This window comes from Propithecus coquereli, unplaced genomic scaffold, assembly GCF_000956105.1.
Source record: "Propithecus coquereli isolate 6110/MARCELLA unplaced genomic scaffold, Pcoq_1.0 Scaffold94, whole genome shotgun sequence".
Taxonomy (NCBI): domain Eukaryota; kingdom Metazoa; phylum Chordata; class Mammalia; order Primates; family Indriidae; genus Propithecus; species Propithecus coquereli.
In genome coordinates this window covers 460,718-473,793 of record NW_012155729.1, presented here as the reverse complement: position 1 = coordinate 473,793, position 13,076 = coordinate 460,718, and the positions used below count along the sequence as shown (strand labels likewise).

Here is a 13,076-nt window from a genome sequence, read left to right as displayed (position 1 = left end):
CTGAGAACATTCATGACTCATGGGAGAAGGGCAAAATCTCAACACGAACAGGAGTTTGGAAGAAGTTGATTGCAACCCTGGATGACTTTGAAGGACTCAGGACGTCAGTGGAGGAAGTCACTGCAGCTGTGGTGGAAACGGCTAGAGAACTAGGGTTAGAGTGGACCTGAGGGTGTGACTGAATTGCTGCCATCTCAGGATGGAACTTCAGCAGATGAGGAGTTGCTTCTTGTGGGTAAGCAAAGAAAGTGGTTTCTTGAGATGGAATCTATTCCTCGTGAAGATTCTGCGAACACCGTTGAAATGACAAAGGAGTTAGAAGATTACATAAACTAACTTGATGAAGCAGTGGTAGGATTTTAGAGGATTTACTCAAATTTTGAAAGAAGGTCACGGTGGGTAAAATGCTATCTAGCAGCATCACATGCTACAGAGAAATCTTCTGCGAAAGGAAGAGTCAGTCAATGTGGCAAACTTTATCAGTGTCTTATTTTAAGAAATTTGCCGCAGCCACCCTGACCTTCAGCTGCCACCACCCCGTGAGTCAGCAGCATCGACCTCCAGGCAAGACTGTCCCCTGGGAAAGGAGTGTGTGACTTGCTGCAGGCTCGGACGATCATTACCCTTTTTAGCAATGAAGTATTTTTCAGTGAAGGTATTGTACATTGTTTTTTTAGACACAAAGCTATCGCACACTTAATAGACTATGGTATAGTATGAACATAATTTTTATGTACACTAGGAAACCAAAAAATTTGTGTGACTGGCTTTACTGAGATGGTCACTTTATTGCGGTGATCTGGAAACAACTGCACTATTTCTGCAAGGTGTGCCTGTACCGTAATTCCTGACATCAGGTGGTGATAGCCTTCTAGTTTTGTTGTTTTTAGAGTTGTTTTGTTTATTCTAATTCCTTTGACTTTCTATACAGATTAGAATGAGATTGTTAACATCTACAAATTACTGAGATTTTTATTGGTTTCATTGATTCTGTAGATCAGTTGGAAAAAATTGACATCTTAATGTCCATGAACAAGACACGTCTCTTATTTCTTTAGATCTTTATTTCTCTCGGAAGTATTTTTTGGTTTTCATCGTACCGGTCTTTCACGTCTTTTGTCAGATTTATAAGTATTTTATATTTTTTGATGCTATTTTAAGTGATTTTTAAAATTTTTATTGGCAATTGGTTGTTACTAGTGGGTAGAAATAATCAACTTTTGTATATTGATCTCACACCATGAAAATTTGTTAATCTCAGTTAATAGTTTTAGGAACTTTTTCGTAGATTCTATTGGATTTTTTACATAGGTGACTGGATTATCTTTAAGTCAAGATGGTTTTACTTCTCTGTGATCTTTTTATATCATGCCTTTTATTGTTTTGCCTTGCCCCACTGCACTGGATAGGTCCTTCAATGCCAAGGCGGATAGAAGTGGGGAGAACAAACCTTAGACTTAATTCTGGATCTTAGGGGAGCCTCGTACCTCACCACGCGGTGTAACGCTGATGAGGTTGATGTCTCTGCCCTTCATCGCGGGGACGAGGTACTCTTCTTCCTGGTGTTCTGAGAGATTTTATGAGGAGTGGATGTTGGAATTTGTCTCCTATGAGGATGGTTACGTATTTGTTTTTTCTAGTGTGTTAAGATGAATTACGTTAATCAGTTTTCAAATGTTAAGCTAACCTTACGTTCCTGGGATAAACATCTGTAGATGATAATGTAACGCACTCTTGATACATTGTTGGATTAGATTTACGAAAATTTTGCTTAGAAGTTTTATACCTGTATTCATGAGGGATGGTGATCTCTAGTTTTCTTTTCAGTGTATTTCCTCCTATTCAGTTTTTTGGAAGAGGGTTATGTGTTATTTCTTCCTTACGTGAGGAAGTTAAAGCAAGGCACGTGGGCCTGGAGTTTTCTTTGTGGGGAAGTTTTCGACTGCACTTTCTTTTTTCATATAGAATTACCCAGGGTGTTTATTTCTTCTTGAGGGAGCTTTGGGTTTGGTGTGTCTTACAGAGATTTGGTCTGTTTGGTCTACGTTGTGCAGTTCGTTGCTCAGAGTTGCTCATGGTGCTGCTACTCTTCACTCAGTACCTGTGGGGTCTGTAGTCTGGCGCATCTCTCACCCCCGTTAGCGGTAACTGGTGTCTTCTCCCTATTTTCTCTTGATCAGTCTGGGTAGAAGTTTGTCAGTTTTATTGACCTTCTCAAAAATCCCTGTTTCATTTCATTGGTTTTCTCAGTTGTTTTACTCTTTCCTATTTCATTGTTTTTTTCCTGATCTTTGTAATATATTTTGTTTTGCTTTCTTTGGGTTTAACTTGCCCCTTTTTTAGTGTCTTAAGGTGGATGCCAAGCTCACCGATGAGAGGCCTTTCTTGTTTCTAATATATTCATTAGTTCTACTAATTTCCCCGTGAGTAGTGCTTCAGCTGAATCTCCCAAATTCCGATATGTTGTGTTTTCATTTTCACTGAGTTCAAAATACTTTCTCATTTCTTTTTCAGTTTTTTTCTTTGATTTATGGGCATTTTATAAGTATGCAGTTTATTTTCCAAATACTTGGGGATTTTCCAGGGATCTTTCTTTTATTGATTTCTAGTTTGATTCCATTGTGGTCAAAGAATGTACTTTGTATGATTTGAATCTCTTTAAACTTATTAAGACTTGTTAAAACAAGTCATATTTTAGGTCATAAATGATGGTCATAAATGACCTAAAATATAGGTTATCTTGTTAAATATTTCACTGGCACTTGAGAAGAACGTGTATTTTGTTATTGTTATGGGGAGTGTTTTGTAAATGTTAACGAGGTCAGGTTGGGTGATAGTGTTGGTCAGGTTTATTCTTTCTGATTTGTGCCTGCTTGTATCAACTATTGACAGAAAGTTTCTGTTAATTTTTGCATTTGTCTAGTTTTGTCAGTTTTGTTTTATATGTTTTGAAGCACTGTGTTCTCTTGGTCATTTGTCCTCTCTCATTGTGAGATGACTGTCTTTATCTGTGAGGATATTCTTCGCTCTGAATTTACTTTGTCTAATGCCTATATTGTCACTCCAGCTTTCTTTTTTTTTTTTTTTTTTTGAGACAGAGTCTCATTCTCTTGCCTGGGGCGAGTGCCGTGGCCTCAGCCTAGCTCACAGCAACCTCCAACTCCTGGGCTCAAGCGATCCTCCTGCCTCAGCCTCCCGAGTAGCTGGGACTACAGGCATGCGCCACTGTGCTCGGCTAAGTTTGTCTATGTTTTTAGTTGTCCAGCTAATTTCTTTGTATTTTTAGTAGAGACGGGGTCTCGCTCTTGCTCAGGCTGGTCTCGAACTCCTGACCTTGAGCGATCCTCCTGCCTCAGCCTCCCGAGTAGCTGGGACTACAGACATGCGCCACCATGCCCGGCTAATTTTTTCTGTATATATTTTTAGCTGTCCAATTAATTTCTTTCTAATTTTAGTAGAGACGGGGTCTCACTCTTGCTCAGGCTGGTCTCGAACTCCTGAGCTCAGAATGATCCGCCCGCCTCGGCCTCCCAGAGTGCTAGGATTACAGGCGTGAGCCACCGCGCCCGGCCCTCTCCAGCTTTCTTTTGACTAGTTTTAGCATGACGTATCTTCTTCCATTCTTTTACTTTTAATCTATTTGATATCGTATTAAATTTACATTTAATAAAGTAACTTTTATAGATAATGTGACGTTTGGGTCTTGCTATTTTTTTTTTTAAATCAAATGTTTTGGTCTCTATCTTCTAGTTCAGGTTTTGGAATGTTAATATTTAGTGTGGTAATTGCTTTGGTTCGGTTTGGGTCTGTCAGCATGCTGTTCGTTCTAGAATAGCTGTAGGCTTTCAGAGCAGTTGAGAAGACTGATTGTGTGGAGTTCCCATACACCCTGCATCCGATTTTTCCTGTTAGTAACATCTCACGTTAATAGATACATTTGCCACAGTCACTGAACCTGTCGGCAGTGACACATTTTCACACTGTCCTTTTTCTGCTGTGGGACCCCAGCTGGGACACCACGTCACCCTCAGTGGCTGTGTCTCCTCAGGCTCCTCGTGGCTCTCACAGTGTCTCAGACTTTCCTTGTTTTTGATAATCTTGACACAGTAGTTTTGAAGGGCACGCTCCAGAATTTTGTCGGATACTCTTCTACTGGAATTTGACGTTTTTCTCGTCACGGTACTAGTGCTAGGGTTAGGGAGAAAGACCACAGAGATGAAGCACTGTTTTTATCACGTCCTGTCAAGGGTGTACAGGGTCGGCAGGACTTACCCCTGCAGGGTTGGCCCGGCCACCTGGCGGAGGCAGCGTTTGTCAGCTTCTCAGCTGCGAGTCACTCTTTCTGGCCCTTTCCACATTGTACCATTGGGGGGTGGCCCCCGCACAGCCCACACTGGAGGAGCAGGCTTTTTGGTGCCCCCAGGCGGGCAGAGAACCTGTGTAAATTGTTTGAAGTTCTGATGCATAGGAGATTTCTCTCCACTCCCTCGTTTATTTGTCTATTCAACCGTTCATTTATGTCAGTGTGGACTCAAGCGTATTTATTTTATATTTTGGGTTACAATCCAGCACTACTTTATTTTCTTGCTCAGATTGTTCTGGCTTTGGCCGTTTGACATGCGCCCTCGGCACAGGGCTCCCTGTGGGGCTCTGGTGCGGTTTGGTTTCTTCTCTTGCAGCCCCGGGATCGGCGTTCGTCCGGGGAGCCCTGGCTGCTCCCGGAGAGTGTCCTGGGCAGCCAGGCCCGGGCGGCGGCATGTTCTGTTCTTCGCGTCACTCCTCTTCTTCAGTCCCTTCTGCTTTCCTTTGGATCGGTCCCCTTCTCCGTCGTTCTGCTGTTCTGGTGGCTGCTTTGGCATGCATACTCCACTTCCCTAGCGAGCAGGGACCACCTTCGTGCCGTACTTTCCCGCTTCACACAGAGCAACATCAGAGCAGCCACTGCCGCCTCTCTCGTGCCGTCGATGCTGTCGTCGTCATGCATTTTGCAGTTACTGACATCGTAAACCGACAGGACATTGTTTCTATTTTTATTTAAAAGCCAGTTGTTTTTTAAAGAGATTTACTTGTAACAAGAACACAAGCCTGTGTGTTTATCCGTGTGGTCCCTCTCTTTGGTGCTGTTGATTCCTGTGTACAGGTTTTCTGAGTCAGGGCCTCCCATTTTGTGACAGTGCACGCCTGTCACACGCCACTGAGCTGCTCGGTGCTGTTCCTGGGCCGTCTGATCCTCCACCATGTCTGCTCCTCATTTCTGTTTGATTTTGGGAAGTTTCTTCGGGTTCAGCGGTCTTCTGTAATGCACCTGTTGTTAATTTCATCCAGTGTTTTTATATCAGACACTGTAGTTTACATCTCTAGAAGTTCTAATTGGGTTTTTTGTAATTTTCCACGTCTTTACCTTTTAGAATGTGTGCGATTCGGCTGTGACAGCGGTTTCTGTGTCCTCGTCAGTTACCTCCAGCGTCTGTGGGTCTGGGTTGTCCTGTCGATCGCAGGTCTGCACGCTAGCGCCTCACATTTCCTGCTGCTTTGCACGCACGGCAGCGTCTGGTGGAATTGAGTTTTACTTCGTTGGGTGCCTAATATTTTTGTATTTCTATAAATACTTTGGATTTTGTCCTGGGATGTAGCTAAGTTACTTGAAAACAGTGTGATCCTTTCCTGCCTTGTTTTTAGCATTCGTTAGGCCCGAGTGGAGCAGTGCTCAGTGTGGGGCCCGTCATTCCCCACCACAGGGGCAGTGCTCCTTGAAATAGGAGGTTTCCTAGTCCACCAGTGGGGCGGGCATGCGAGTGACAGATACCGATACTTCCCGTCTTTTACGGTGGTTCATCCCAGAGCCTTGCGTAGCGTCATCACACCTGCGCTCTGAGCAGAATTTGGCCGACTGCTTGACAGGGCCCTTTACTGCTCTCTGAACACCTCCCGTGTGTCTATGCACGGCAGCCTCCTGGTCCCTGCATTCCCTTTGTCTGTTCCATTCAGCCGCCCGCTGGGTTACCTCCTGATTTGCCACTTCCTGGGCCACACCCTGGGACTTCCTCCCAGGCAGTGAGTGGGTCCATCTAGGATGACCTCACGGGTGTCAGCGTCTCTCAGGGACTCAGGTCCTTTGTTGCCTGATGGCTCAGGTCTGGAAAACTCGTTTCATTTGTTTTATTCATTTTTTGGTGCAGGCTATGGCCTGCGTCTCGCCAACTGCCCCCCGCCCCCCAGTCTCCCGGTGCAGCCCCCTCACTGACTGCGCCAGGTCTCGGCCCCTCACCCCTTGGTCTTCCAGGCCGTGGCTGTCCCGCGTGGCTGGGATGTTCCCTGTCACTCTAAGGCGGTGCCGTCTCTGACCTTACGTGAAACCGCCTGGACAGTCCATCCCCCAGCAGGACGCTTCGGGACAGCGGTCTGCGCTCTCTGTGCCCTTTCCTCGCCTCCCGCGCCCTCGTGCATGCAGCTTGTCCCCTCCGCTGCCCTGGAGCTGTCTCGTCTGTCTCTCCCGGGACCCCGTGTGGCCGGGCCTGGGGGTAGAGTCTCACTTTCACCGCCTGGCTCTGCTGTGTGGGGTCACAGCGCGGGACCCTTCTCCCCCACCTTCCCCTTCTCCCGTGTCTTCCCGACTCACCAGCTGCACGGCTGTGTCCTGCGCTTCCTCCTTGCGCTGCTGCTGGGGCCTCTTCTCTTCCTCTCCCTGGCCCAGCACCACCTGTAACGGGAGTCCCGAGCAGCGTTACATCCACCTGTCTGTACCATGGAACCAGAGAGATCTTTCCAGAATGTCACCCCGAATTGGTTTCCTGTGCACACGTTCAGGGTACAACCCTAACATCCTACCTGGTCTGGTTCACGCGCGCTGCCCTCTCTGACCTCGTCTCTCACTGCTCGGTCCCCGCTCCTCGGCTGCGCTGGCCCCTGTGCCTGCGGCTCCCCCTTGTCCTGCGTCCTGGGTCCTGGGTCTTGGGTTCCTTCCTCCGTGCCAGCTTCTCCGGGAACTGTGTCAGCTGGTTCCTGTGAGGGGTCTGTCGTCCGGCCTCGTGCGAGCAGGGGCTGTGCCTCATCTAGGCTGCGTGCACGGTGCCCGCTCGGCGCCTGGGCAGAGATGCTCAGCACGCAGCTGCCGGATGTGGGTGGAAGCGAATTTACACGACAGCGCAGAAGAGGCCTGGACGAAGGACGGCGTCAGGGTGTGCATTCGGCCTTCGGTCTCGCGCAGTCCCGTGGTTTTGTTTTCTTTTTGCTGGTGGGAGTGGATTGTCTGACGCTGACACGAACTCTCTGTCCTGGTGTGTCCGATGCCCCCACTTCAGCGTCGCCTGTTCCTGCTCTTCACCTCTGGCTTCCGAGACACACGTGTCTCTCGTGTTGCTGGCGTGTCACCTGTGTGACGTGAGGGACATGTGTTGGTAGCGTGCCTTGCTAACGTGTATAGGAGCAAAGGGAAAATACTCCGTGTTAGCGTTCCATCACCTTTTGTCCCAACGTTATCGAAATACCAGCTCGTGCAGCGTGGGCCTGGGATGGCCTGCAGCCGCTCCCCCCCGGCATCTTCTCGTGGGACATTTCTTCTGGCACTTAGAACCAGCGCGTGTGTCCTCTCAGGGTCTGGTGTGTTTGCGGCTCTCTGGTGAGGTTCCTGTGACAGGACCGTTTCTTGCTGCTTTGGCTAGCTGGGAACACAAAGGCAGACTTGAGCCTCTGGTGTAGAAACGGGCCCGCGCGGCCGGTACATCTGTGACCCCGGCCTTGGCTTGTTGCCTGCATCTGCCTTTTTCCTGTTGTAGTTTTCCCCTTTCTGTTGCGTTGCTGCTTGGTGTCTGTGTTCTTGCAGGTCACCTGAAAATCCTTTCCACGGTGAGGCAAGGCAGTAGCCTAAGCTTGTACTCTGTGTTTTGTGATAAAGGCCCCTTCTAAACAAATTGTTTTTCTAAAATGTGTTGCTTGTGTCTAGGGGGAAAGGGGGGAATTTGGTTTTGTTTTGTTTTTTGCATGATTCACTTTTTTAGTGGGTAAAATAATTGCATTTCTCTTATTCTCTATACACTCATGTAGCTGTGTTCATCTATACATTAAAAACACTAGACTTGTTGTATTGAATTTTCTGCTTGGTAAATTTTAAGCCATTTTCCTGAATTGATCATTACTTTTATGTAGGAGGAAATGAGTCTCAACCAGAAAGCCAGGAAGACCCCCGAGAAGTACTTAAGAAAACATTGGAATTCTGCTTATCTAGGTAAGGCTGGTAGTGGTTTTTTCAGTACCTAATGTCTATGTCATGCACTGGTTATTATTTACAAATGCGACATTTTACGAAGCAGTATATATCTGTTATCTGTGTGCATATATTTTAATAAGAAATTTAGGATATTAAGTGATAACTGCTTTTTGATACGTTGGAGAACTGGACATGATCCTCACGTCTGTGGTCCCCAAAGCTGGGTCCACAGATCCACCTTGGCGACTGTTTCCCTGACTGGTTTGAAATGCAGGTTCCTGGGCCCACCCTGTGCTCCCCGAGTCCTCTTCTCTGAGGGCGGGGCCTCAATCTTCCACCTCACCGAAGTTTGAGAACAAATAACCTGCATTGTTCCTGAAAATGCGTCAAATTGACGGATTGTTTTCTTTATATAGCTCTCATATTTTTAGGCTTTTTTTGTGAATAATACTTTTTCTTAGCAGACTCTTTAAAGTTCAAATGGCAGAAACTGGACACACAGAAGATGGGATTGGGTTACGTGTAATTTTCTGAGAGTGACAATAACTCATTGGCGTGTGTAGGGCTTTCTCTCGGTGATGGCGATTTCTCAGGTGTTTTCTCTGCAGCCCTGCAGATCCCACACAGGTGTGTGCTGAGGGCCCCTCTGTCCCTGCTGTCACCCAGCGGGGCCTGGGGTGTTGTGTCTTGACGTGGCAGACACAGAAGTGCTGTGGCGAAAGCTGAAAACCCAGCTCCATGCAATTGACACTGCCTGTGGCCCGTGTGGCCAGAATCACCCACATCATCCAGAAGGCGGCCCCCCGAGACGAGGGCAGCGCAGGGCTCCCCACACCCTCACTCGGTGCCACGACTGCCGTGGGCCCCCACAGAGGGGCAGCGTGAGAAGAGGTCCCATGAGCCCCCTTATCGTGTTTAGTTTGGGGCCTTGTTCGCTGCTTTCATACGTCGTCTTTGAGAATTCACAAGGAACCTTTATCTCTGGCCAAACACTAGGAAAGAGCTCATCCCGGCGAAACTGCTGGTTATTCGCGGCTCACCCGTGGGTGCCGTGGGTCCAGTTGCCGGTTCTTTCCTTCTTGTTAATTCTGGCCGCAGCTTCTCTGGCAAGTGTCCAGACTCCACAGCGTGCGTTTCAGGAATGGCCTGTTCGTGCTTTCCTTACCTTTCTTGTTTATTCAGCCGGGTTTCCTTACTTTAAAAAATTCTGTGTGTTTTTAATAAGCTATTCAAGTACTTGTTAGAATAGAACTAAGCTGTAAGTAACTGCACCCTAGGATTATCGCTCGTTAATCTTAATTGTATAAAATGAAGTATACTTTGTACGTTTGTTCTCTTGCCTCTCCAAGACAGACACTCTGAAAAAATTACCGAAGGCCAGGCAGGTGGCAAATAGCAGACGCAGTTTGGACTCTGCTCTAACTCCAAAGCGGTGCCACTCCACACCCACACTGCTTGTGAAACGGGTATTGCTATAGACGAAACTTCCCTTTAAAAAATGCTCGTTAAAAGAGATTGTTTTCTTTCAACAGGGAGAATCTTGCCAGTGATATGTATCTCATATCACAGATGGATAGCGATCAGTACGTGCCAATTAAGACGGTAGCCAACCTGGACCATATCAAGAAGCTCAGCACCGATGTGGATTTAATTGTTGAAGTGCTAAGATGTAAGTAAACGACAATTTTGAATGAGTAAGACTTGCCTTTATGACGTGTGTCTTATCGGTAGGAACCTTCACGTCTACAGACACCAAAAGTTCAGGAACTTGGCGGCGAATTGCTTCCTTCCCTGGTCTCCCGCTCCTATCTGGGCAGTCCCAGCAGTGTTGGCGCCCCGCTGAACCCATCTTGAGCCTCACACAGGTTTTGGGTCATACAAAGCAGAAAAGAATCTTTGTAGTGAAGATTTTTCAGGCAGCTGTGAGATTCGTGAAAAACAAAACGGGGGTAACAATATTCATGGTTAAAGGAAAATGCATTTTGATTATATTTTTGCCACTAAAGGCATTTCTTTAAAATTTCAACTTCCTGCTTAAGTTTTGATGAAATACTATTGCATTTTTCCTTAAAAGGATATTGTGAATGAAGTTGTTTCTGCGAAATTGGGCAACATCGAACGAATGTCTAAAAGTTGCATTAGAGACCCGCAGGATTTCAGAGGGCGTGGATCTCTGCCTCTCGTCAGGGTCGTAGTTTGTGTCCTGGCAGATTTAGGCCTCTACGACCTCTCTGTGTTGTTTATTTCTTTTTTAAAAGAAGGAAACCAGCTTTACTGAGGTGTGACTGACACCGAGAGTGCGTATTCGAGGCGCACAGTGGGTGTGGAGATGTAGGGGACGCGGCCCACGGACAGTCCCCCCGCCCTTTGCGGGTGCCCGCCTGGAAGACTTCGCTGTGGATTCCTTCTCTATTAAATGTGGGATATGTTGGATTTCTCTTTAAATTGGATTGTTCTTACTTACAAAAATTCCCTTTGTACAGGAGGGCCCCAAATACAGGTGAGTTATTGCTGTGGTTCCTTTCCCTGGGAGCCAGGGATGGCGCTGTGCCCCCCGCTGCTCACCTGCGTGGTTTCGAACGATCAGACGGTGCTCTGCCCGATTTACAGCCTCACCCGCTCACTGCCGTGACTTCCCTTGCTTACACGCGTGCAGGAGCGGTGTCACGGTGTCCCTGGCTTAGCTGCACTGATGACAGTCAGTGTGGGGTGCTTTTCTCCTCGTGTGGATCTGACTTAACAATAGTATAAAAAGGTGAGGCTCTTACCTTAGAACTTAGTTGGATTTTCTATTCACAAATAGTGGTCTTCTGTTTTTCTGTCTCGACAGAAGTAGGTTATTAAACTGCTGAGGGAAGTGGCGAGGAAACCGGCAAACTGATGAGAACGGCACACGGGGTGGGGGGTTGTGCTTTCCAGGGCTCCGTTTCGCACAGAAACCTGTTACCCGTGTCCATGGAATTGGGCTGCATTTTCCAAAGACCAGCAGCTTTCTTGTCTCTGTACTTTACTCTGTAAAAGTCTTTTTGGTTATCTTCAGGAAGCCCAGATTATTCATTTCAGTCACACGTTGCAAACTTCGCTGCCCCACGGAGGGTGATTTCTCAGCTGAGTCTTGCTGGCTGGGGGTCCTTGGTGCAGACGAGCGGGGGTCCGTGCAGGTGCTCACGGGAGCCGGCCTGTCCGTGCGTGGCCCCATCAGCCTCCCCAGCCCCACCCGCCTTCTCCAGGACTGTACTTCTGGAGACTCTTGAATCGTCACCTTGTATCCATTTCTGTTCGGCTCTTCAGCGTCTCGTTGTCTTTTTTCAGTCAGTTTTGGACAGTGAGAAACATACGTGCATCTGCAGGAACCCATGCAGTCAGAATATGGTTAGCGTGTGAGTTGTAATTCAGAAGAGGATGCCATAAATAAGGCCCCACGCGCAAAATTCTCATCTTATGTTTAAGTCTTATCCCCAAAATACCTAGCAGAGAATCAGGCGCAGTAGACACTTGACGAGTATTTTAATTTTAATACTGCAACTCTAGTGCTGATGCAGTTGTGTAAATTACATTTCTAGACTGTTTTGTATCTTCATGTACATACCATGTACATCACAGTATATCTGAGTCAAGTGCTTTGTTTTTACCCTTAAAATCATTGAAATTAAAGTGAACGAGGCCTACATTTTCAACAAGAGTAAATTTTAAAATAATGTTGATAAAAACATTTCTAAACATGTGCAAGATGACACCGTATATATAAAGTTTGGGTATGTGTAAAACTGAAGTGTATGTTTTTAATGGATTCAGAGGTACGTGGTAATAGTATAAAAACATGTATGGGTCTTGCTGTCACCCAGGCTGGAGTGCAGTGGTGTGATCACAGCTCATTGCAGCCTCGAATTCCTGGGCTCAAGTGATCCTCCTGCCTCAGCCTCCCAGTTAGCTGGGACTACAGGTGTGCACCACCACACCCAGCTAATTTTTTCTGTTTTTAGTAGAGACAGGGCCTCCCTCTTGCTCAGGCTGGTCTTCAACTCTTGGCCTCCAGTGATCCTCCCCCCTTGGCCTCCCAGAGTGCTAGAATTACAGGCGTGAGCCACTGCACGGAGTCCATCTCTTCATTTATTTAGGTCTTAAAATGTTCTCTGGGAAGTGTTTTGCAGTTTTCAACATACAGTTCTTTCATATCTTTGATCAGATTTAGAAGTACAGGCATAAGCCACATGACTGCGTTTCAGCCAACAACCGACTGTGTGTGTGTGTGTGTGTGTGTGGTCTCGTAAGATTATAATACCTTTTTTCCCTGTACCTTCCCTTTGTTAAGATACTTTTAGACACACAGCTGCTTGCCTTTGTGTCATAGCTGCCTGTGGGATTCCACGCAGGCACGTGCCATAAAGGTCTGTAGGCCAGGAGCAGCAGCCGTCCCGCACTGCCCAGGTGTGCAACAGGCTGTACCGTCCAGGTGTGTATGTGCACACTCTGACGTCCGTGCAGCCGTGACTCACGGAACTGCATTTCTCAGAACACGTTCCAATCCTCGAGCAGTTCATGACCGTATTTCATGCTATTGTAAATGATATCTTAATTTCCAATTGTTTGTTGCTAATATCTGGAAATACAATTAACTTTTGTATATCAGTCTTGTACTGTATGCTAAAACCACGCTAACCTCAATCAACTCTAGTTATGTATGGAAATTGTGTTAGGTAGTATTCACTCGTGTAGTTTTATGAAATGGTTCGTGCTGTAGAATTGGTAATACGTTTCACCTAAATGTTGGATAGAATTCTCCAGTGAAACCGTGTGGACCTTGAGTTTTCTTTGTGGGAAGATTTTTAATTACAAATTCTGTTTCTTTCATAGATACAGGTCTTTCCAA

The 13,076-nt window shown here is 46.6% G+C and overlaps 1 protein-coding gene across 3 annotated transcripts in view; it reads left to right on the top strand.

Moving 5' to 3' along the window:
* Positions 1-13,076, top strand: part of LARP4B (La ribonucleoprotein domain family, member 4B) — a 75,478-nt gene that overhangs the window by 44,287 nt on the left and 18,115 nt on the right. For all 3 annotated transcript variants that reach the window (XM_012664944.1, XM_012664946.1, XM_012664945.1), the window contains exons 6-7: positions 8,146-8,224; positions 9,739-9,875. In XM_012664944.1, the coding sequence (XP_012520398.1) occupies positions 8,146-8,224; positions 9,739-9,875 (216 nt within the window). The remainder of the gene's footprint in view (positions 1-8,145; positions 8,225-9,738; positions 9,876-13,076) is intronic.